Source organism: Setaria viridis, chromosome 1 (genome assembly GCF_005286985.2).
Source record: "Setaria viridis chromosome 1, Setaria_viridis_v4.0, whole genome shotgun sequence".
NCBI lineage: Eukaryota > Viridiplantae > Streptophyta > Magnoliopsida > Poales > Poaceae > Setaria > Setaria viridis.
The window spans coordinates 28,595,126-28,620,351 of record NC_048263.2 but is presented as its reverse complement, the minus strand read 5'-3'; the positions used below and the strand labels follow the sequence as shown (position 1 = coordinate 28,620,351).

General features: G+C 47.5%; 3 protein-coding genes and 1 pseudogene across 10 annotated transcripts; 2 read left to right on the top strand and 2 right to left on the bottom strand.

Moving 5' to 3' along the window:
• Positions 1 to 8,675: 8,675 nt before the first annotated feature.
• On the bottom strand, positions 8,676 to 11,923 carry LOC140221661 (uncharacterized; annotated as a pseudogene).
• A 5,770-nt stretch (positions 11,924 to 17,693) lies between these two features.
• Positions 17,694 to 22,247, bottom strand: LOC117859014 (uncharacterized). Of its 8 annotated transcripts, XM_034742206.2 has the most exons (7): positions 21,688 to 22,245; positions 20,708 to 21,095; positions 19,705 to 20,629; positions 18,619 to 18,722; positions 18,411 to 18,472; positions 18,246 to 18,337; positions 17,694 to 18,123 (listed from the first exon to the last, which is right to left on the bottom strand). In XM_034742206.2, exons 1-3 carry the CDS (start codon positions 21,887 to 21,889, stop codon positions 20,359 to 20,361), a joined length of 861 nt encoding a protein of 286 aa, XP_034598097.1. In that variant the 5' UTR covers positions 21,890 to 22,245; the 3' UTR covers positions 17,694 to 18,123; positions 18,246 to 18,337; positions 18,411 to 18,472; positions 18,619 to 18,722; positions 19,705 to 20,358. The 8 variants fall into 8 exon arrangements, with proteins under 8 accessions (XP_034598097.1, XP_034598083.1, XP_034598118.1 ...); XM_034742192.2 differs by having other exon boundaries at positions 18,246 to 18,722; positions 19,705 to 19,937; positions 20,359 to 20,629; positions 21,688 to 22,247; XM_034742227.2 differs by having other exon boundaries at positions 18,246 to 18,472; positions 20,359 to 20,629; positions 21,688 to 22,247.
• On the top strand, positions 18,530 to 19,452 carry LOC117859003 (uncharacterized). The gene has a single exon (XM_034742175.2). It carries the CDS (start codon positions 18,530 to 18,532, stop codon positions 19,439 to 19,441), a length of 912 nt encoding a protein of 303 aa, XP_034598066.1. The 3' UTR covers positions 19,442 to 19,452.
• LOC140221660 (uncharacterized) lies at positions 19,512 to 20,108 on the top strand (the record flags this gene model as incomplete). The annotated part of the gene is made up of 1 exon (XM_072291395.1): positions 19,512 to 20,108. A coding segment is annotated over one exon (588 nt), but the record flags the coding sequence as incomplete, so codon positions are not given.
• Positions 22,248 to 25,226: the final 2,979 nt, after the last annotated feature.

The following is a 25,226-nucleotide window of genomic DNA, read 5'->3' as shown; positions in this document are numbered from 1 at the left end:
CTACATGTGCCCACATTATTTGTTTGACATCTCCATGTCCATGACTTGTGAAACATAGTCATCAACTAATACATGTGCTAGTCTAATATTCATGTGTGTCCTCACATGAACTCCGACTAGGGATAACTTTTAGAATAACCATACAAGTAAAGAGTTTCACACACAATTCACATAATTGCAAATCAATTCAAGTAGCCTTTAATGAATATTCAAGGAACACAATATAAATCATGGATACAATGGGATATCATCATCTCTATGATTGTCTCTAGGGCATACCTCCAATAGTCTCCCACTTGCACTAGAGTCAATCTAGAAGATATCTAATACCCATAGCTCTTATGTGCGCATCATGCTTAGACTGCGGGAGAGGTTTTGTCAAAAGATCAGAAATATTTAAATCTGTGTGGATTTTGCATATCTTTATCTCGCCTCGGTTAACGAAGTCTCGAATGAGATGAAATCGCTACATTACGTGTTTGTTCTTATGGTGATTCCTTGGCTCCTTTGCTTGCGCAATAGCCCTATTGTTATCACAGTAAAGATTCAATGGGCTGGACGCATTCGGGAACACACCAAGTTCAATAAGGAAATTCCTGGAAACACCCTCCTTCATGGCTTCTGAAGCCGCGATATACTCGGCTTCTGTCGTAGAATCAGCCACCATCTCCGGCTTGAAACTCTTCCAGCTAACAGCACTACCGTTTATCGTAAACACAAATCCTGATTGTGACTTTGAATTGTCTTTGTCTGTTTGGAAACTAGCATCGGTGTAACCTGTTACAACGAGCTCCTCCTCACCTCCATAGACGAGGAACATATCTTTAGTCCTTCTTAAGTACTTAAGAATGTTTTTCACCGTCGTCTAGTGACTCTCACCTGGATCAGACTGATGTCTGCTTGTCATACTTAGCGCATATGAAACATTTGGACGAGTACTTATCATTGCATACATGATAGATCTGATAGCTGAAGCATATGACACTCTACTCATGTGATCCCGCTCATCAGTTGTCGAAGGACACTGAGTCTTGCTAAGGTGTATGCCATGTGATATAGGCAAGAACACTTTCTTTGCCTCTTCCATGCTGAACCATTTCAACACTTTGTCAATGTAAATATCTTGGCTTAATCCTATAAACCTTCTGGATCTATCTGTATAGATTTTGATACCCAAAATATATGCTGTTTCCCCTAAATCCTTCATCGAAAAACTATTTTTCAGTGAAGTCTTTACGGACTCAAGTATAGAAATGTTGTTTCCAATCAATAATTTGTCATCCACATATAAGATTAGAAATACTACAGAGCTCCCACTAACTTTCTTGTAAACACAAGCCTCTTCTCCGTTCTTAATGAAGTCAAACCCTTTGACCACTTCATCAAAATGAATGTTCCAACTCCTAGATCCTTGTTTCAATCCATAAATGGATTTCTGAAGTTTGCATACCTTTCCAGCATTGTTCGGATCAACAAAACCCTCGGGCTGCATCATGTACACTTTAATCATATTAACAAAATAAAAGCAGTAACAAAACCAAATAAGGAAACACTTTAATCACATCACCGGGGACGCTTAACTAGGGAGGAAAACATTGTACATGGTTGTTGATCTTTCCTTCGTAGGACCTTCCCGCCTGGTGTCATTGCGTCGCCGCTGGTCCTACGAAGGGAGATGGAAAATGGGCAGCAACTATGAAGGGAAGATTGTGGATGGCAGTGAGCTGGTGAAGATTTGGGATGGCGGCGAGGAGGAGGTGAAGATTTGGGATGGCGGCAAGAAGGAGGTGAAGATTTGGGATAGCGGTGAGGAGGTGAAGGGGAACTAATGGTAGAAAATTTTTAGATGCGGAAGATTTGGACGGAGGGAGGGAAGGGACAGGGCATTTGGCCAATTGGGTGGATGGCCCTGTCACATTACCAATATACCCTTTTACTATGGTGGTGGATGAAATGGGGTGCTGTTGTGAGGGGGGAGGAAAATTGACATTTCACATCTATCACACGGCTTGGCCCAGGCTTCCGAATATTTGAATAGTGTGCCGGAAAGATTTTGGGGCTGGTCCACGCCAGGTAATGGCGACCAAAGGATGTTCCACTTAGTAGAATATGCCGGACAAAAATCCAAATAGTGGAATGTCTAGTAGTCTATTCAGGGACGTTTCTTATTATTGGTACAATCAGCGTAATATGTATCAAAACTTTATTGCTAGAATCAGGAGAATCTGGACCCAGATTCAACAAATTATCATTCGAAATCTTTGGTATATCATGAGAACACCTTCAAAAAGCCGGATATTCCGTTATTTGGTACCACTCCCTCCGTTTATGTACTGTTCCGTTTATATTGAAGTACGTTGTTAGGTACTAATCCCTTCATTTATAAGGCGTATGCGCATAAGTGTAATAAGGGAGACAATATCATATCATATCACATCTTATAAACAAGAACGGAGGGAGTATCTAGGATGGAGAACAACTATATATATATATATATATATATATATATATATATATATATAGAGAGAGAGAGAGAGAGAGAGAGAGAGTTTTACATTGGGAAACCAAAGGAATCTCCCGTCTATTCAGTGTGCTTACTATGATTGGAAATCCTTTTACCATCCCGGCGATATTGGAAATTCTTGTACCATACCTTCCATTGGATGTGTTTACTACTTAATCATATGCACATTGGAAATCAAACAACTCTGCCTTTGGTTGCATGTGCTTACTTACATGTTAACATTGGAAATAAAAAAGTCTCCCTTCGATTGGGTGTGCTTACTATTTATTCGTGTGCACATTGTCAATCAAACATCATTTTCCCCAATTGGATTTGCTAACTACTCAATCATGCGCACATTGGAGATCAAACATCCCTCCCTTTAGTTGCATGTGCTTACTTACACACATGTTAACATTCGAAACTAAAGAAATCTCCCTTCGATTAGGTGTACGTAGTACTTATTTATGTGCACATTGGCAATCGAACATCATTTTTCCCCATTGGATTTCCTAACTACTCAATCATGCGCACATTGGAGATCAAACATCCCTCCCTCCTATTAAATGGCTCCCTTGGATTAATTAGCTCTGGACATAGTTTTGGGTTACATTAAAAATTACAAACAAAAATACTACGAAGGTAGTTTTGGGTTTCTTGTATAGATAGCATCACTCATTACATGATGGCGAGGTCAGAGAAGTCTCCTTTTTGGGTGGCGGAAGACTAGACCCTGCCACGCCTGTGTTCCCTCATGTATCAATAATCTTAATCCACTTCGTCGACTCAAACACTCGAAAATCCCAGTCTTCAATGCCCTTAGAGCAGTTAGATGATCTAGCTTCATCTGCAACTTGAAGATGACATGCCAGCCTATCCGCTTGGTCATTCTGCACCCCATTGGTACCAAACCAGTTATAAGACTCGTCCGACTCTGGTACAAACTCCGCCAGATCACCAATAGTTAAAACCTGAGCACAAAGCCCAGGCAAATATTATTACAAGGCTCAATGAAATAGTTGGTTCGTGCATGACAATGAAACATTTATTGTTCAAATCGATACAACAATCAATGGTAACAAAAGAATTGTTTAACATTCTACCTCTTTGTCATCGGGGTTTGAAGAAGGTGCTGACATAGTAGGATTGGTTGGCAGAAGAGGGTCATTAGAAGCTAGAGATACATGATTATTTGGAGGAGGAGGAGCAACAATAGCAGGTGCAGCAGAGCCTTTCGACGTAGTTGGAGCAGGCCGGTGCAGCAGAGCCTTCCGACGTAGTTGGAGCATGAGCAGGTGCAGCAGAGCCTTCCGACATAGTTCGTCCAGGAGCAGGTGCAGGAGAGCCTTCTGACATAGCGAGACCAAGAGCATGTATAGGAGAGCCTTCCGACGTAGCGAGACAAGGAGCAGGAGCCACCGCAGGATCTTCCTAAGCTTGCAAAGTAGTGAGACTCGGATCATCCTTACCTTGCAAAGTAGTGAGACTAGGATCATCTAGAGTAGCAGCGGTAGACACTTCACGATCATCCGGATATGTAGCTGTTTCCACCACAGGATCTTCCTTTTGATGTTGCGAGGCAACAATATCAGATAGAACCATGAGTATTGATGCATTTGCTTCCTCATCGTTGCCACCCTTCTTTGTAGAAACAAGTGTGGAATCCTTTTCTGTTAGGGTTGACGTTGATGTCAACAATTGTGGAATTCCAGCTGAACTGTGATGTGGCAAGGAGACCTCAGAGGTTTTACCCGGTTCAGTCGGAGGCATGATTAGCAGGGGGTCTAAACAACATGTGGGAGTTGAATTTGCGGTGGTGGTAACCCGACATGCTAGTGCAACTAATTGAGGACGGTAGAGGCGGTGGTGAGAGCAGTGCTCATGTTCTGGTTTGCCCTCTGTGCCACCTGCTCTAGCCACGCGAATTGTCTCTCCTCCTAATGAGCTAGTCTTTTGTCCAACCGTTTCTGTAGCTCGGCCATACGGAGATTATTTTTGGCTTATTTTGCCTGACCATCAACCAGTCTCCGAAGAATTAAGGCAAGCTAGGTCGGCTCACTGGCTTTTGCTGGAGTGACCGGTACTGTTTCTGTAGTAGATTGCGATGCACCTGCCTCCTGGTCATGAGTGGCTTGGAGACCAGGTACATACATATTTTCCTCCTCACTGTCTTCGCTGTCTTAGCAATCATTCTCATTTCTGTGCTCATCAGGAGATGGCTCATTCCTAGCCCTTAGGCCACGACATCTGTCTCCTGGTCTCGCTGTCTTGTATACCTTGAATTATGTTTTAGCATTGCTGTACTCATGTCACCAATTTTTAGGTCCAGTTTGCACCTATCTACCGTTCTCATCTTTTTTAGTAAGATGACTCAGGATGACGGAAATCCAGTGAGCATATGGCATTTATCGAGCCACAGTTAACCCATCATGGATGACATCTTGAATCTCACAAAGAATAAAGTCCATGATGTCGAACTCCCGGTCAGTCATGACGTGAAGAAGAAGCCACTGCTAAAGACTAGTGATGGACTCTGCATTGCCGATCCGTGGTAACAATGTCTTCCTTAGTGTTCGGTGAACCACATTGGCCTTAGGTGTAAGCATGTTAGGTGTGCGATATGCTCGGCGAGAAAGGAACGGCTCCACAAAAAGTTTGGCCATATCCTCATCCGAAGGGAACGATCCAACAAGCAAACTAGGGCGAGGTGGTTCACCATCCCCGTAGACAATGTAGTGTAGGGACACGTGACACGTATTGACTCCAAGACTATCAGCAATTTGGTGTTGCCAAATTCTATGTGGAGCTCTCTGAAACATGACCTAAATGTATTCTCTGCTCTCAGGAATGTACACTGTAGCATAGAAAACTTGGACCCAATCCTCAATATACTGATGATGCCCTAAGACCAAATCAGCCAATCCAGGTAGTTGATCGAAGTATCCCTTAATATTCTCTCCTCCCGCCACCATGTTCGTATGATTCCAGTTTATAATCTTGTGCTCAAATAGTTTGGTGGATAGCTTTTTGTAGTTATACTAGAAAGTTTGCTGAATAACATTCCTAAATTTTTGTTCGATCCGTCTGTCATGGAATTTTTTAAACCAGACATCCTCAGACACAAATATAAGTCTTTTAATTATTTGGTAGCTATGCATGCTCAGGTCAATCATCCTTAGTGGCTCTTCTGGTGGAGGGTAAATAATTTGCTCTCTGGGGCCAGGAGCAGGAAACTCAGCAGGGTGGGGCGGCCGACGCCGCGTACATTGCTGTCGCCCAGAAGGCGCAGAGGTTGACCCACCCCGTGTGCGGTAGGAAGGCGCCGAAGTTGACCCACCCTGTGTATGGCGGGAATGGGCAAGGGAAGACTTCTGTGTAATGGACCTGCCCCTTTGCCACGTTTGAGCACCAAACGTGCCTGCAAAATTCTCCTACGATTTCCTTTGTCGCTTCACCAGAGGCGGGTCAAGTGCCTTTCCATTTCTCTTGCCACCATCTCGGCTTATCTGCAAGATCATTCTCGAATCATCGTCCGCAATGATCTTAAAAAAATTTAACGAATCCCCCTTTCAACGACGAATACTGGTGAAATTGGAGCAAGCGGTGGCAGATAGCAGTAGCGGCGGAGCACGGCCACGATGGCGGGCGGCTGCAGCGGCGGCTAAACCCTACCAAGAGCAAGCGCCACAAGTGACCTTTTAGTAAGTGGGGAATAGGGAACGGCGGGTCAGCTAGAGTGACACGACGTTGGATAAAGTCATAAAGGTATAGTACGCACCTAGACAAGAAGATGGGTAGGAGTTTCCTACCCAACCTTGTTCGAGCATAAGGATGTTCCGGTGTTTGAGAATACACCGAACTGGATAAACAGCTAGCCAAATGGGTGCTCGAAGATTTTGAAAGTGGTCGAAGGATGTTCCAGTGTTTGACAATACACCGAACCGGATAAACTGCTAGCCAAATGGGCATTCGAAGATTTTCAAGACGTCACAGAATGTTCTGGTGTTTGATAATACACCGAACCGGATAAACAGCTAGCCAAATGGGTGTTCAAAGATTTTGGAAGGCATCACAGGATGTTTCGTGTTTTACAATACAACATGTTGGATCAATAGCCAGCTAAGTGTGCTTTTGAACATATTGAGATGCGTCAGAAAGATTTTCCCACAACTACTATGATAAAAGGTCTACTTGTACATATCGATTCATATCTTATACAACAAATGAGTTCAAATCGGATCAAGTAAAACATCAATTTATTTCACTTCCTAATCCTCGTCACTATTAGGTGCAGGATTTTTATCTTCATCATGGTATTGCCAGATAGTTTCGTCCTTCTCCTCATCATCAGAATTGAATTTGTCCACATCAGATATAACATGTTGGTGAATGGAAGTAACTTGAGCCGCTGGAATGACAGTCCACTCCTCTTCCTCGTTAGTAATACACACCAGAGCCTCCGAACCATCACCAATACCATCATTCAAGGTTTCTTCAATTACATCATCTTGATATGCAAGTACCATGACACTGGATGTTGTGTCCAACTCATTTTCATTAAAGCTCCACAAATGCCTATGCTCAAATTTTTGCACCACTCTCCATGGGTTTTGTAGCGTGGAATAATAGATTGATTAGGGTATACAACATGTACAAATATATAGGCAGCCCTAGGTGAGGTTTATAGAAACACAATCGACCAAGGGATAAGACTGCCCATCCTAATCCATCTAGGGCACGACAGGGAGCCAGCCTGGGCCTGGCGCATAACCAGGCCCCATGTACACGCACAACACATACAACATATACACATCTTCTAACACACCCCCGCAGTCTGATCGTCGGCAGCTTGAACGTTTAGACTGGACCTGAACTCCGTAAACACTAAAGAAGGCAGGCCTTTGGTGAAAATGTCAGTGTACTGAGAGCTCATCGGAACATGAAGAACGCGGACATCACCAGTCGCAACGCGCTCACGAACAAAGTGGAGATCAATCTCCATGTATTTTGGGCACTGATACTGAACAGGGTTCAAAGACATGTAGACAATGTTGATGTTATCGCAATAAACAAAGGCGGTGCAACATAGAGGAACATGCAGCTAAACTAGAAGTTGGCGCAACCAGGAGACCTCGGCAACGGCATTGGCAACTGCCTGATACTTAGCCTTGGCACTCGAGCGAGAGACTGCAGTTTGTCGCTTTGAAGATCAGAAGACCAAGTTGTCGCCCAAAAAAACTGCATAACCGGAAGTGGACTTCCGGGTGTTTGGGCAACCAGCCCAATCAGCGTTGGAGTAAACCAGCAAATCCAGCTGAGTATAGGGACGGAGATGCAAACCCAAGTGAGGAGTGCCACGAATATACCACAGAATGCGCTTCAAGGCGGCAAGATATGGCTCATGAGGATCATGCATGTGTAGACAAACCTGCTGAACCGCATAAGCAATGTCGGGACGAGTGAAGGTAAGATACTGTAGAGCACCAGCGAGGCTTAAAAAATCAGTCCCATTGACAAGCAGGGCACCGTTAGTAGCAGACAACTTCGGATTTGTATCAACCGATGTGGAACAAGACTTGCAATCAGTCATACCAGCATGCTCCAGAATCTCCAACATAAACTGGCGCTGAGACAGAAGAAGACCATCACCAGACCGCTGAACATGCATACCCAGAAAATGATGAAGTTCACCAAGATCATTCATCGGAAACTCCAGTTGTAAGGCATCAATAGTGCGATGAAGAAGAGGTGTCGGAGACGCCATGAGGACTATATCATCCACATAAAGGAGAAGATAGACCATGTCGTCGCCGCGGTGGTACACAAACAGGGAAGTGTCGGTCTTGGCTTCCACAAAGCTGAGCTGCAGCAGGTGAGAGGCAAAGTGATTGTACCAAGCACGAGGAGTCTGCTTAAGTCCATACAGAGAGCAATTCAGCCGACAAACATGATCAGGACAGGCGGTATCCTCAAAGCCAGCAGGCTGAGCACAGTAGACTGTCTCTAAAAGCATCCCGTGAAGAAAAGCATTCTCCATATCCAAATGATGAATTGTCCAATGATGAGAGAGAACAAGGGACAACATTGTACGGACGGTGGCTGGTTTGATCACAGGACTGAAAGTCTCAGAAAAATCAATCCCAGGTCGCTGAGTAAACCCACAAAGCACCCATCATGTTTTGTAGTGCTCCAGAGAACCGTCGGAATGAAACTTGTGCTTGAAAACCCACTTGACAGTAACAACATTGGCCTGAGTAGGATGTGGTACAAGATCCCACGTGTGATTGGCCAACAACGCGTCAAACTCCTCCTTCATTGCCCGACGCCAATTGGGATCAGTGAGAGCGCCCCGATAAGTGCGAGGCACTGGTGACAGCTGGGAGGAATGAAAAAGTTTGGGCAGATCAAACCCTAGCTTCCCGCGCATTGTCATGGGATGCTGATTGGCGACGCGACCCATGGGAACCGCACCGCGAGGAAGAATGGTCGGAGCAGGAGGCTGCGTGGGGGAGAACCATGGGCGCTCGCCCAACCGGTCAGAGCGCTCGCCTGACCAATTGAAGAGCTTGCTAGTGCGGTCGTGGCGCTCGCCTGACCAATCGAAGAGCTCGCTGGTGCGATTGGGGTGTTCGCCTGATCGAGCGGAGCGGTCGCTGGTGCAGTCGGGGCGCGCAACCGACCGATCGAAGAGCTCACTAGTGCGGTCGGGGTGTTCGCCCGACCGAGCGGAGCGGTCGCCGGTACAGTCAGGGCGGTCGCCAATGCAGTTGGGGCGCTCAGCCGACCGATTGGAGAGCTCGCCAGTGCGGTCGGGACGTTCGCTCGACCGACCGGAGCATTCGCCGGTGCAATCGGGGCGCTCGCCCGACCAATCGGGGAGGTCGCTGGTGCAGTCAGGGCGCTCGCCCGACTGATTGGGGCGCACGCCAGTGCGGTCGGGGCGGTCGCCCGACCTAGTGGAGCGGTCGCCGGTGCGGTCGTGGCGCTCAGCCGACCGATCAGAGAGCTCGCCGGTGCGGTTGGGACATTCGCCCGACGGATCGAAGCGGTCGCCGATGCGGTCGGGGCGCTCGCCCGACCGATCGGGAAGGTCGCTGGTGCGGTCGGGGCATTCGCTCGACCCATCGGAGCGCACGCTGGTACGGTCGAGGCCGTACCCACGTGTGGTGCGATCGCAGTCGAAGCAGTCGAAGGTGGCGTGGCCCCAGCAGGGTCCGGCGATGCGGCAGGCTGCGGCAACGGAGATGCCGAAGGTGCGCCCGGTGAGTGTCCTGTTGGAAACAGAGATGGTGCCGAGCCAATAGGGGGCAGCACCACATCAGAAGATTCCAACAAAAAATCAGAATCCTCGTTAGCTGGGGGCGGTTACCGGTGAGAAAAGGGAAAGGTAGTCTCGTCAAACATGACATGGCGAGAGATGATGACCCGATTGGATGAGAGATCAAGGCAACGGTATCCCTTGTGATGAGCAGAATAGCCAAGGAAAACGTACAGGGTGGAGCGAGGATCGAGTTTGTGTGGCGCAATAGCGGAAAGATTCGGATAGTAAGTGCAACCAAAAACCCAGAGATCGTCATAAGACGGCGAGACGCAAAACAGACCCATGTGCGGCTTGGAGGAGCTAAGGGTTTTTGTGGGTAGAATGTTCAGTAAATGTGTAGCAGTGTGCAGAGACTCAACCCAATAGGAGGGAGGCATACTAGCCTGAAAGAGAAGGGAGCGGACAACATTGTTGACGCTCCGAGTCATGCGCTCGGCCCAACCGTTATAGGACGATGTATAGGGGCAACACATGCGAAGACGAACCCCGTGCGTGAGGAAGAAGGTGCGTGTGCTGGAGTTATCGAACTCGCGGCTGTTGTCACACTGAACTTCCTTCACAATGGCGCCAAACTGAGTACGCACAGAGGAGAAGAAGTTAGCTAGAGTCGCAAAAGTGTCAGATTTAAGACTTAATGGGAACGTCCACAAATAATGAGAACAATCATCAAGAATAAGCAAATAGTATTTATAACCAGACACACTAGGAATAGGAGACGTCCACAAATTGCAGTGAATAAGATCAAAGTACTAGATGCTCTAGAAGCAGAGGACTGAAAAGGGAGGCGAGTGTGTTACCCTAACTGACACGCATGACAGATGGTATGAATGTCCTTAGTACAAAAAGGAATGATCGAAGCGACTTTGAACAAAACTTCATGGTTGGGATGTCCAAGACGGCGATGCCACACAGAGGAGGTCGAGACGGCAGCGAGAGCATGGGCAGCAGGGAACCGTAGGGGATAGAGTGGCCTGGAGCTATTTCACCTGACGATCAGCCTCCGAGACGCCAGATCCTTCATTGAGCAGCCAGCGGGATCAAATTCAATAGAACAATTATTATCAGAAGTAAAATGGTGAACAGAAATAAGGTTCTTAATAAGTTTAGGTGAAACTAGAACATTGTTAAGGGACAAGGAACTCGAAAATGAGTTGTGCCAGTAGCCATGACAGGAAGCAAGGAACCATCACCGACAACAATTGATGAAGGAAAGGGATACCACAGGTGAGAAAATGTGAAAGAGTACCAATGTCTGAAGTCGTGTGTGAGGTGGCACCTGAATCAAGATACTAGTCATTCAGCTGCGGCTGGTTGAGGGTCATGGTGCTGAACGTCGAGGCAAGGGACTGCTGATCCCAGGAGGAGGGCAGGCCCGTCATGGGATTGTAGAACCCCGTGGGCACCTATGGCGCATGCTGCCCTAGGTAGGGTGCCTGTTGCCCCATAAGGGGGACCTGAAGGCTCTAGAGCAGCCTCTGCTACTGTTGAGTGTACAACGCCCGCAGCTGGGCGATGAGGGCCTACTGCGCCTGCTACTGAAACACCGGTGTGGGCGCGGCTAGACGGGGAGGAATGGCGGCCTGCTGCCGAGGGCCCAGCTACATCTAAATTGTACCGGACTAGGGGTTCTAGAAGGAGGGCCAGGGATCGCCAAACTCCTGGGTGGTGCCGGGAGCAGGGGCCTAGGCACCGGCGGCAAGGGCCTTGCTGCCGTTGCCACTACCTTGCCGCCGTTGCCACTACCCTGCCGTTGCTGACCTCCACGCCGGCCCCTGTCCCACTTCTTCTTGGAGGAGGGCCCCCCATGCCGCCCCAGAGCCAGAACGCCTGATAGACTGGTGGAGAGGCGTAGAAGGGTGAGAATAGGAGCCAATGTTGATGCCAGTGAGCAGCACCGTGGACGGAGTCGAGGAAGGAGGCACCATCGTGAGCTTCTCGAGCAGCAGATCGTCGCGAGCCTCCAGAAAGGAGCGAAGAGGACGAGAGCGTCGGATGTCCCGGCCGATGGCGGTGAACTTCTCGTTAAGCCTGCGGATGATGTTGAGGACGAGGTTGCGGTCGGAGACTTGCTCGCCGAGATCACCGAGGGCGTCCGCCATGCTCTTGAAGTGACGGCAGTAATCCGTAATGGACAAGTCACTCTAGCTGAAGGTCTGGAACTTGGCGTCGAGGTAGAGGACTCGTGTCTCCCAGTTGCTGAGAAACTGCATCTCAATGGCAAGCCAGGTGGCGCAAGCGGTGGCGCCGTGCTCGCCGTGATCCATGATGATGTCGACGAGGTCGATGGCAATGGTGCCGTAGAGCCAAGACCGGACGATGCAGTCCGTCCATCCCCAATTAGGACAGGTCAGGGTGGGAACGTCACGGAGAATGTGATCCTGCAGCGAACACTTGCTGATGGTTGGGAGAAACTGCTCATGCCACCGTGAGTAGTTGTCGGCGGCGGTGTCGAGGACGACGGGGATGAGGCTTCGAATGTTCTGCACGGTGACGGCATGGGCATGCAGGTTGAGGATGGTGGCGGCCTCGTGGAGCATCATGGCCTGGTGAGCGTCGGGCGCCTAGTCGGAGAGGTTGGCGCTAGTGTCCTCCTCATCGGAGTCAGGCGGGCCGCCCTGGCGCTCCTGGGCGGCGCGTGCCAGGCCCTTGCAAAGGCGGGCATCGGCGACGTCGCGCTCCTACGTGGTAGCGGTGGCCTTAGCCTCAGCCGCGACGGTGCAGGCGAGGGCGGTGGCACAGGCTTCCTTGCGGGTGGCGCGGCGCAGAGCAACGGCGGCGGCGCTAGCATCAGCCGTGCGCTTGGCGGCCTCGACAGCGGTGGCGAAGGAGGACTCGGGCGGCAGGGTGCCGGCCATGGAGGATAGGGCGGTGGAGAGCCAATGTGGGAGCAGCACCGCGGTCGGGCGCACTAAGAGCAGCGCCGGCGGAGGCGCGCTAGGAGCGACGTCGGCGGCGTGCTAGAATGCGAAAGGTAAGCAATCAGGGATAACTCGGGCTCTGATACCATGAAAGCAACAACAATTGTGTGGAATAATAGATTGATTAGGGTATACAACATGTACAAATATATAGGCAACCCTTGGTGAGGTTTATAGAAACACAACCCACAAGGGATAAGACTGTTCATCCTAATCCATCTAGGGCACGGTAGGGAGCCGGCCTGGGCCTGGCGCATAGCCAAGGCCCATGTACATGCACAGCACATACACATCTTCTAACACTCCAACATCACCGCACTCTCCATCCTCGCCCACTACTCACGTCCAGCCTTGCCTCGCCCCTTTCCTATATATGTAGGGGCCAACTACCCCTCCCCCCCCAAGCCATGCAAGTTTCCACTGTAAAATTCAAATTTTGATCGAATTTTGAAAACTTTAACACAGCTGGTCCATGACTCCCTTCTAACAAGATAAATTCAAGTTTTTGGCTCCGTCACTGTGCGCCAAGCATGAGACAACTTCACTGATAACCCAATCATGTCTTATTGCGACTGGCCAGGAGTAAGTTGTGCAAATGGAAGGGTAACTGATAATGTGTGCCCCGTTGCGATGAACTCATCAATGGTCCTGCGTGTGCCTCGTGGCTACTAAGCTAGAAAGAAGATGGGCTTAATAAAAAGGATCTTCACCCCTAGTGTGGTTGCTTGGCGTCGAGTTTAGAGAGGTAGAGATGTCAATGGCGTAGATCCATGGTGGCAGGTACTTCCGGTGATGTAGGCGATTCAATGATGTTACAACACAACACCCATGGACTCAGCTTTATATCCACGCTGGAGAAGCTCCTTACAAGTAATGTTCGAGTCCGTTTGCTCAGTGGTGGTGGCAACCTTCGAGTCCTGCTCGGTTAGTCCAAGCCATCAGAAGCTTAAGATTAGTCAAGATGCCGACGGACAAACGAAAGCATTCACGGGTAATATGCCAATGCTTGTTGGTGGCAACACCGCATGCCATTTCCTACAGCTGGTGGCAGATCCTCATCGTATGCCGGTGATCTAATCAGTGTGGCTATCACCGTTCAAGGCTTCAAGCTGCCCATTGGTATGGCCGCCACCTGCCGTTTCTCATCCGTGGATCTCATCGCTGACGCTTTTGTCGTCATTGACATTACCGCTTCCAACTTCGTCGTGAACTTCCTCCTTCACGACACCACCACCCTATTCATCGAGTGAGTTTTACAAATGCGTGTACATCTACCCTACTAATTGACGAGTTCGTTCTTTGTTAGGTCCACCCAACAAAGTCTCCCAGTGGAGTGGCTTTGCTCCGTCCACCCAATGCCATACACCAACAAATCCAACCCTACTAAAATGGAGCGTCGATCTCTCCTCAAGTCCTCTTCTCTCTCTTCACTCAAATCTAAGGGTAGATGTTCATTGGTTAGTCCCACGCGGACCATCTCCATCACCCCGCCGCCTCGCCTCCTCCACGCCAGGGCACCCCGCTCATCTGCTTCCCTCACGGAACTCCTCCCCCACCCCGCCACCTTGCCTTTCCCTCGCACCAACCCACCCCCAGGCCCTACCTGACTGCTCCGCGCCCTAATCCGCCGCCACCACCGCCATCTCCCGTCAACCCCGCCACCCCAGGCCAGGTGCATGGGCACCGGGTTTCGCCTAAGCAGGTCGCGGGCGCTGAGGTGCGGCGCTCGGCGGCCAGGGACGCCACAGCTTGGCGCGGCGAGCCCCGCGTGTGGGGGCACGACAGCGGTGAAGGTGACCATGCGAAGGGTGCCTCTGAGGCACAGCCGTGCATGGAAAGTGGCGGCGCCAGCTTGGAGAGTGGCTGCACAGGCGGTGTCGGTGGTCGCGACGGCGCTCTGGCGGCCGGATTCGGTGGGTCGGCGGTCGGACCTGGTGTCTTTAGGCCAGATCTGTGTGTGGCGGTGATAGAGCAGGCTGGACGCTTGTTGCCGAGGCAGGCTCGGCGCTTAACGGCTGACAGCGCTCAAGTGGCGCCGGTGCCGGCATCTACCCTACTAATTGATGAGTTCGTTCTTTGCTAGGTCCACTCAACAAAGTCTTCCCGCTGAGTGGCTTTGCTCCATCCACCCGATGGCATACACCCACAAATCCAACCCTATTAAAATGGAGCGTCGAGATCTCTCCTCAAGTCCTCTTCTCTCTCTCTCTCTTCACTCAGATCCAAGGGCTGATATTCATTGGTTAGTCCCTAGCGGACCTTCTCCATCACCTCGCCTCCCCCACGCCCGGGCGCCCCGCTCATCCACTTCCCTCACGGAACTCCTTCCCACCCCACTGCCTCACCTTCCCCTTATACCCACCCGCTCCCAGGCCCTGCCCGACTGCTCTACGCCCTAATCCGCTGCCGCTATCTCCCATCAACCCTGCCGCCCCAAGCCAGGCGCATAGACACTGGGTGTCGCCCAGGTAGGTTGCGGGCACCGAGGTGCGATGCTCGGTGGCTAGGGACGCCGCAGGTTGGTGCAGTGAACCCCGCGCGTGGGGTCGCCGTGGCAGTGAAGGTGGCCACGCGAAGGGTGCCTCCGGGGCACAGCCACACATGGAGAGTGGCGGCACCGGCTTGGAGAGTGGTTGCATGGGCGGTGCCTGCGGCCTTGTCGGCGCTCCAGCGGTCGGATCCAGTGGACCGGCAACCGGACCCGATGTTTTGAGGTCGGATCTACATGCGGCGGCGGCGGAGTGTTGATGGCAACACGTCAGTTTGTGAATCGCAAGTGCACAGATCATCGTAGCTTTTCCCTCAGAGTATTTCATCTAAGGTTTGTCAATCCGTGGATCAGCATCGAACTAACTAGGGTTTTCCATCTAATCTAACAGATCTAATCCTAACATGAAGCATAGATTGCATATGAAGAGGGTAGCCTTGGTGTAAAGGTAAATCATGAGAACAGGTAGATCACATCCATAGATATGTATATGATAAAACACCACCAAGGGTAGTAAGAGCCTATCATCTTCTAGTTGTAGTTCTAGCTAACAAGCAAGCACAACATGCATCTCATTCAAAGCAATCTTTAAACTACTACCTCCGGTCAACCTCCCGAAAGCCCCCACCTTACACAAGCTAGATGCTGTCACGATCCTCTCTATCAGCGCAGGTAGTTTAAGGGCACGAACAAAAGTGAACATGTCTAAATATCATGAAGGGTCAACATACTAGATCTAATCGCCATGATTACATAAAGCATGCTTTGAAGTCTAACCTCGAATCAGACTAAGGAACAAGCATATTCATGATAAGGAGAAAGCATAAAAGGAAACAATGAGTCGCTAATAGATCGGATGACATAAAGAACATTGCACATATAATAGATGTATTTAGATCACCACCACCGAGTACATACCATTGATGACCATAACTAGCTCCTGAACTCCACCATGACACAACCGCGCAGGGAGACCATGGTGGCTAGGGTCAGCCTAAGCCATCTCCTAAACAACTTTGAAGACTTGCAATGGCCCTCAGCTCCTTCTGGTGGATGTCCTTCGTTTTGTCGAGTTCTCGTGGTTGGATGCTGGGGCTCGGTGAATTTTCGGGGTACTTATAGTCCGCGGAGCGCGTGATGAAAATTGGAAGGCGAGAGGAGCAAGAAAAGCCTCAGGCCGATCGGCCTGGGGGGTCCAGGCTGATCGGCCTGGCCCTTTCTTGTGGCCTCTCGCGCCCTCCTTCGTCACCAAGTCTTTTTTAATAATATGGAAACTTATTTTTACTTGCATGCGGGAATTGCATGTTGATAGCCTCGGGATTAGGATGGATCTTGATATCTTTCCAAAGTCCTACTTGCTTTCATCTTTGGTCCTAAAGTGAACTTGTCATATCTTATGAAACATAGCCCCTAAGTATTCTTGGAGGAGTTCTCACCGAAGATGAGCATGATTGGGGCCCTGAGGACCCTAGGCCGATTGGCCTATGCCCTTTTTGGGCCTGTTGGCCTTCATCTTTCTCTGGGTTGTTGCTCGTCCAGAGCCTTGTCCAATTATGCTCCAATATAGTCCAATTTCCTGCAAAAACAGAATGTCCTCCAAAATACAATGCATATGCAAAAATGGGGTTATTTTAGGTGCCAAGTGACGGGTTAGTATAAGAATATGTATGAAAACACCACTTAAATGACATGAAAAGTGTGTCAATAATGAGCGTCAACACGGAGTAGGCTCGGCACTCGGTGCCGAGGCAAACTTGGTGCTCAGCGGTGGACGACGCTCAAATGGTGCTAGCGGCGGCAATGCCGGCCCGGGATGGCGGATCCGGTGCCTTGGTGGCCGGATCCGGCGCCTCAGGGCTGAGGACGATGTTCGGTGGCAGCAAGCGCAACAGGATAGCGTCTTCCTCTTCCGTGTGTTCCCCTTGGGCCGCGAGGCCTTGGCGGTAGCGGTAGAGGAGCGTGGAGGCTAGCGCGGCTGGTGTGCCAGCGGCATGGTGGCGCAGCCGGCGGTGGCCAGCTTGGCCAGCAGCGCTATGGTGGCGTCGGCCAGGCGGAGGCGGTCAGTGGCGTGCAAGTGTTGACAGCGCTAGGGCTCTCTGCCTACACCGTGCAGTATTGCTACCTCGTCTTCCTCAACCCTCGCCATCGACCCTCTAGTATGTACTAGATATGTATTGTACATGCCATACGTCATCTCATCATCTATAACTCCCAACTTGATCGTCATCTCATCATCCATTACTCCCAACTTGATCGATCAATTAAAGTACATTACTCCTGTGAAAAAATTGATTTGCAATGTATTTAAGTACTCCCTCCATCCCTATTTATTTGTCGTTGGAGACCAAAGCCGGTTACCAATGCAACTGCTAAAAGACCCTGATACCCCTATGTACTAATGATGGACATGCAATTAATGCTGCAAGTAGCATGAAAAAGCAACAGAGCATAATATGTTTCCCATTAGACAAACCACTGGTCACATCCACTTTTTCACATTAAAACATGTAGTACAATGTTTTTGCTTTAAACAAATCAAAAGAACAACAAAACATGAATTACATTTGGCGGCAAATAGCACTCAGCGCCAAAACCAAATCTAGTCTTGCGCTCCATTTATTCACATCAAAAGCAATCTGAAATTTGAAACCAGCACCATTTCTCTGGAACACCTTCTTTACCTTCTCATTTGAACCATTCACTTCTCATCCATCTTCATTCACCTCTCATCCATCTTCCATGGCAATAGACTTAAACACAGTTTCAAAGGAGGAAGGAGACAAGCTGCCTGATCTCAACAAGGGTCCTGCTGAACATGAAGAGGATCACGATCCCTTGCAAGGTGTATTAACTGCAGTTGAAGTTGGGGGAGCTGATCACTTTGGTCTCCACCCTGATCAAAATGATCAACAAGAACAAATTAATCAAGGTAAACACTTTGGTCTCTCCCTCCCTCCCTCCCTCTCTCTCTCATCAGAACGATAAACAAGAACACATTAGTTAGAATGGTAGTACCTGGTGACACACAAAAGAAACTCAGGTGCTTCAGGAAGCTTTCTTTTCACTTGTTCAAACATGTCCTCAACCCTTCTTACAGCAGGTGCCCCCTGATCGGAATGATGAACAAGAACACAGTAATTAGAATGCTAGTACCAAGTGAGAATGCATTTGCTTCTGTACCAGGTGACAACGCTGGCCATCCATTTGATTTAAATATCCCACATGAAGAAGACCAAGAAAACCTGCATACAGGTGATTATTCCACTCATGCCAAGTAAAGTTTGCAGCAATAATTGTCCATGTGTAAATGTTTCATAATCTATTTACTCACAATGAGCACACTATCTGTAGGAGATGACAACACTGCCTTACAAGAAGAACAAGATACCTTGGATGATGTCATACATGACTTCGGCGTGTACACAGATGATGTCGACATTATATTTGATGAAGAGGAGTTGTCCGACTCGGATGACGAAGATGATCAGCAAACTATACAAGAACAACCATCAAATATAATTAGGAATTTGACACAAACACAAAGGCAAGACATATATCAAGATTTGCTTCGGTTAAGCACTAATGGCACATTACATAGAAAGAGCACAACACTTATTGCTGCAAAGTACAATGTTCATGTGCGTACAATACAACGGGTATGGCAGAGAGCAAAAAATTGCTTAGCACAAGGCCTGCCAGTAGATGTCAACTCTTTGAGACCTAAGAAATGTGGTCGTAAAAAAATTCAAGTAGACCTCACAAGGGTTGTTGATATTCCCTTAAACAGAAGGGGTACCATAAGGTCGCTAGCAAATGCTCTTAATGTCAATAAAAGCTCTCTACATAGGTTGTTCAAAGAAGGCTTGCTACGACGACACTCCAACTCACTAAGACCTTATTTGAAGGAAGAAAATAAATTGGCAAGGCTACGATGGGTTCTCTCTATGCTAGATCCAACTACTCTGCCAAACAATCCAAAGTTCATTGAAATGAAAAATATTATTCACTCAGATGAGAAGTGGTTCAATGGGACACAGAAGACTAAGACTATGTACATGCATCCAGATGAAGAAGACCTACATAGGACAGTGCAAAACAAGAATAACATTCGTAAAGTCATGTTTTATTCTGCTGTTGCACAGCCTAGGTTTGATGATGAAGGGAGATGCTATTTTGATGGGAAGATAGGCATATGGGCTTTTGTGCGATAGGTACTAAACTTTCTCTAACTAATACTTGCAAGCCATTTTAAACTATTAGGCATAACATTCTTTATAATTACATGAACCAGCAAAAAGGAGAAGCGGCAACAAACCGAGGGGCACACCTATCACAAAGACCATGAAGGTTGATAGACAAACAATCAGATCTTATATGATCACAAAACTTATACCAGCTATACAAGCTTGTTGGCCTAGAGAAGCAAGGCATGAGACAATATGGATACAACAGGATAATGCTCCTTCTTATTTACCAGTAGATGATGCAGAATTTGCTGCAGCAGTAGCCCCAACAAGTCTTGATATACGCCTACTTAACCAGCCTGCTAATTCGCCTGATATGAACTGCCTTGACCTTGGTTTCTTTGCTTCTCTTCAATCATTAACGGATAGAACGACAGCTAGAAACATGGATGAGCTCATCCAGAATGTTGAGAAGGAATACCAAAACTACAACCCTGTCATTCTGAATAGGGTATTTCTCACACTACAAGGATGCATGATTGAAGTTATGAAAGATAATGGAGGCAATAGGTACAAGATCCCTCACATGAATAAACAAAGGCTAGAGGCACTAGCCATGCTCCCTAGAGCTCTAAGTTGTGATAGGCAGTTAGTTGAAAGGGCTTTTGAGTTGTTGACCAATTAGTGGTTATGTAATTATGTTTATGTAAACATCGCTTATGATGCTTTTGACTTGTTCAGCGAGTACTGCTGTTGTATATATAAACAAGGTTTAAGTTGCTTTTGTTCATGTTCATTCCTCTGTTAAATAACAAAAGCAGCTAAATAACAGAAGCAACTATTAGACCATCAGTACCCTTTTAGAAAGCTAAATAACAAAAGCAGCACTATCAACACCTAGATTACAATCTTGCACCTGTGAAGCTAGTTCACATGTTTGTTACCTATTCATTAAAGTCATCTTCCACATGTGAATGACCTCGCAGGTCCACACTATCATAGAACAAGCATGCCTCATCATCAGTTTCGATATCAGAGAAGCTGGCCACATGGTCCTCCTCCTCTTTCTCCAACTTTACACTGTCCATCTCCACCTTGGCACTCTCCTTCTCCAACTTGACATTGTTCATCTCCACCTTGGCACTCTCCACGTCCACCTTGCCACTCTCATTCTCCACATCAGAAATAAGCCGGCGCCACTCATGAAGCATAGTACTGCAAAGGATTTATATACAAAATCAATAAGGTACTAGTTTGACAACCAAATTGCAAGGCAACGTTAAGATGGCTGACCCCAAACATTGATGACCTTGGTTGGCACACGGCCCAGTAATTCTGTTCATCATAACAACATCTTGTGGCTCCATCTCAGGCACATACTCATCATTATCACCAGGCAAAGATGAACCCTTAGCACCTCCTTCTTCATCCGAATCAGGTATCAAAACAAATTGATCTGCACCCCCTTCCTGTGTATCTTGAGCAAAATCATGTCCTTCGATGGGGATGCAGTTCAGCTTCTGGTCCCACCAAGTTCCACAACGACGATCCCGGCCAGGCATCTGCCTAGCGGGCCACATCCTACCGCTCAATTGGACCTCCAAGGCACGCTTCACCCACAAGTGACGAATGAACCGGCCAGTCCCATGTGCCCCCTTGCCACCTGTCATACAAGGATTGCCTGCAACACAAGAATAAGGGTCTGTAAATAAGAGGGAAAATAAACAACACAAGTATTACCATCCATATTCAGGTATAAGAAATCTGTGTAAAGTAAAACATTGCCAATTTATTGATCAACTAGGAACAACAGAGATGCTAAATATGATTTTGAAGAACCCAACTACTATGAACACATTGAATACTCTGAGAAAATTAGTAACAATCTTATTGTTGCAGATGCATCACATACAACATGTTGCTAAAGCCAGACATCACATACAACATGTTTATAAAGCAAGACATCTTATTATTGCAGATGCATCACATATCAAACCAAATTCAATCTAATTTCTCAGACCATAATCTAATTTCTCAGTCCATATCTCAGAACGATGGTTACAGCCCAGAGGGGTGGCAAAAGAACCATAACACAAGCTACGACTGCATAATCCCAAAAGGCATTCCTCAACAGGTTCTATTAAAGGAAACACTAGATTGAACCAGATACTTCGACATTCTCTTAGACAGGCACAAAACTGATGGGTACATATCTAAGTTCAAGACAAGCCCAGTTCAACATCCTAGAAATACCAAACATACAGCTCACATACCAGCAACCTTGACATCAGAAACCCCAGCAGGGGTAGTAGCCTGCCGGAGGAGGCGGGCGTCGTGCGCCGTCGGAGTAGGTAGGCGCCCTGCGCCGTCGGAGGAGGAGCCCGCCGGAGGAGGCAGGCACCCTGCGCCGCCGGAGGAGGAGCCCGCCGGAGGAGGCGGGCGGCGGCACCCAGCGCTCCCGGCTCCCGTGGCCATGCGCTGCCCGCTCCCGTCGCAGAGGAGTTGGAGGGGAGTCGTCGGAGGGTGGCGTCAAGGAGTTGACGAAGGGCGGCACCCGGATCTGAGCGGAGCGACGCAAAGGACGACGGTGCAGCACAATTTGGCCGGAGGGGAGTCGATGGAGGGCGGCGTAGCAGGATCTGGGCGGAGGCAAGCCGATGGAGGGCGGCGCCGGGGAGTTTGCGGAGGGCACCGGACTGATCTAAGAGTAGGCGAGATTGGGGATGACTGGGATTTTTTTTTGCGTGTGTGCGAGAGGATGCGTGCGGTGGATTCTGGAGGCCGCGAGAAGAGACGAAGGGATAAGGTTGGAGCCTTGCGTGCAGCTACGGACGGTAGGCGGCAACAGTTATTGCGGGACAGGGACCTGTAGCTTCGACGATGGACAAATAGGGACAGAGGGAGTACTCTGTACCGATGACTACTTTGGAGCATCTCTAATTTAGAAAATGAATATGCATTTCACTTGGAAAAAGGAACCCTTGATTTTCTCCAGCTAATAAAATGAGTCTATACTGGTACTGGTTTGCGATAAAATATTGCAATTATCTCATTATCTGCAGAACATGATAAGAGACGCTATACCTGTCTAAAAACTACGTATTTGCATCTATCTGTACTCTGTAGCGCATCCAGTTAGCTTTCTAACTCTATAGTGCACTCACTAAATTAGTAATGCAAGAATGTTGGCATATATTACTATTGTCAATTGATCTTTTACCTATAGTTACGCCTCTGAAAGTTTAAATCCTTATAGGTCTCTGGAAGTCTGAAATTGGTGATGCATCTGTATCTTTTGGTGTTCTATTCATAGCTATGATGTTAGCACTGTCTACGGCTCTTACCATTTTGATGGGCATCATAGTCCACTATTTCGCATCTTTGCATTACATTGCAATCTTCAAACTCCAGTGCATAACACATATGTATACTAATCAGGTTTGCATTTCTCCCATTGCATTTAACTGTCTTATGTATCTTTCTCCTTGATTGCAACTTCAGAGAGTGCATATTTTCTGTGGGAATTGTAGACTTCAGTACGATGCACTCTTTCAGCTTATTATAATTATATTGTCCTGTGCAAGGCTGGCTGAAAGGATTATTCTGAGTAGTAATTTGATATACTTGTTTGGCTCTTTTCACTTCCAGTAAGTGGTGGTGCAAGTGTGGAATACATGTTCCTGTTTTCAAAGGATGGCTGTATAAAGAAAGGTGTGGGCTCCTCTCAATGAGTATAATGAAGTTGACAATTTGAAGGTGGTAGAAGAGACCAATGCCCTCCGTCATTTCCTCATTCTCAATAGTGGTTTCCATCACAAATATTCCCTGCAGATAAGTATAGATGTGCTATTTTCAGGTTGAGGAATCAGAAGCAGCAAGGAACAAGCAGTTGGAAGGGATCAAATTCGAAGATTCAGGTTAAAGCATTTTACTTGTGGATTAGTAAAATAAGGAGCACATGTCTGACATTGATGACCTCTTATCCTATTCATGTTGCAATGCAGTAGTTTTCTTTTCTATATTAGATTTCATTAGAAATGATAAGTGTACTAATACACCTGCCCTTTGCACTTTAGAGCATGCAGTCTGCAGTTACTTTTTCAATGTGAACCCAAGCTAGCATGGAATATTTAATTCTTGTAGAATCAAGAGTAGCACAATTTAGACCTTTCCATGGCTTGCTTTTGGATGTTGATAATATTATCTTTGTAATGCACTTGACAACCTAATTCATTTTCAGACTACACTGTTTAGTTTATTTCATTGCCGCAGGGTAACAGCTATCTTTGTATGTTTTGCCAATATATTTGAGATGGAGTATCTTATTTTTTAAATTCTATATATGCTTTGAGTGTCTTGGAGAATGTTAAATAAAGTTAGTCTTGTATTTTTGGTTCCATTATGAATCCATGTTAGATGTCAGATTTCATTATTCGTTTAGCGAAGAAAATTGATTTGCATCACAATTTATCCACAGCGTTAGCACGGGCACTACACTAGTAATAATCATGTTTTATTGTTCCTAAATAAATTTTATAATCATACATGATTTTCAAGCAAGTGAAGATTTTTTCTAGTCAAGAAAAAAATTATTAACAATCCACTAAGAAACTAACAATTTAGACAAATAGGAGCATACACGCTTTGCAAGTTATGTAAGTTTATGAGGTTTTTTATTCTCTCTCTCTCTCTTTCAATTCACACAAATCATAGCATATCTTAATAAATGATAGCTATCTCATGTGGTTCTCTTCTTAGATGGCATCTGTACATATTTAATAATTAATCACACTATAGATCTTCAAACCAAAATATCAAATTAACATCTTCTCTCATATGACCATATATTTAAAATATATACACTATCATTCTTATTCCATATAAATATCTTCTGTGTTTAAAACCTTTTATCTAAAAATATCATTAAATGAAGAAAGCTTTATGTGATATTTATATTATATTGCAGAGATTATTTATCTGTTTGATTTCATAAAACAGGCGGCTCGGGGCCTCAGCACGGTGGTGGCTGCTCACGCCGGAGCCCATGGCAGGCATCTTGGGGCCTCCGCATGATGTTGGCTGCTCACCTAGCCTGGATGGCGGTTGCACATGCGCGGGGTCCTATGGCGCCATGGCGCCATGGCGGCGCGGGGGTATTGTGGTTGGTGTGCAACAATGTCTCGTGGGAAGACACCTGGGGCTGCTTGTGTTAGCCTTTGCTAGCGTCCGCTGTGGGGATGCCCGTGGTGATGTTCGGTGGCAGTGGGGACACCCACGTACGCCACCAGCATCCGGTGACAGGTGTTCCTCCTGGGGCACGGCAAAGGCAAAGTTGCGGCTTGCGATCGCAGCCGACTTGGAGATTTAGGGCTATGGCGATAGCCTTGTCCATTCAACGGGCTGATGACGTCGATGTTTTTTTTGGCGCTGTTCACTTCCTTGGAAGTGTTCATCGATGTGCCTCTTTTCCTCAAGTGTCCCCCATACTTTCTAGGTGTAAATCCAGACCATCTTCTTATGGTTGGTTAACGGTGGCGCCTGTGGCATCGCACCCCTCGCTGGAGGCGTTGCTTTGAAAGTTTACATCATGCATGCCTGCTGCGGAGGCGCTTCTAGTTTACATCCTTCACAAAGGAAGAAAAGAAAAAAAAAAGAGCTGGTGGTAGTGGCTGATGCTAAGGAGGAGCTAAAGGTGTTGGTGGTCGACCTGTGGGGGAGTTGCAGGTTTGGTGCTCCGATGCAAGTTTAAGTTGCGTGGAGCGATGACATTATGCGGCTCATATTGGTATACCAATCCGACCGGCATTGGAGT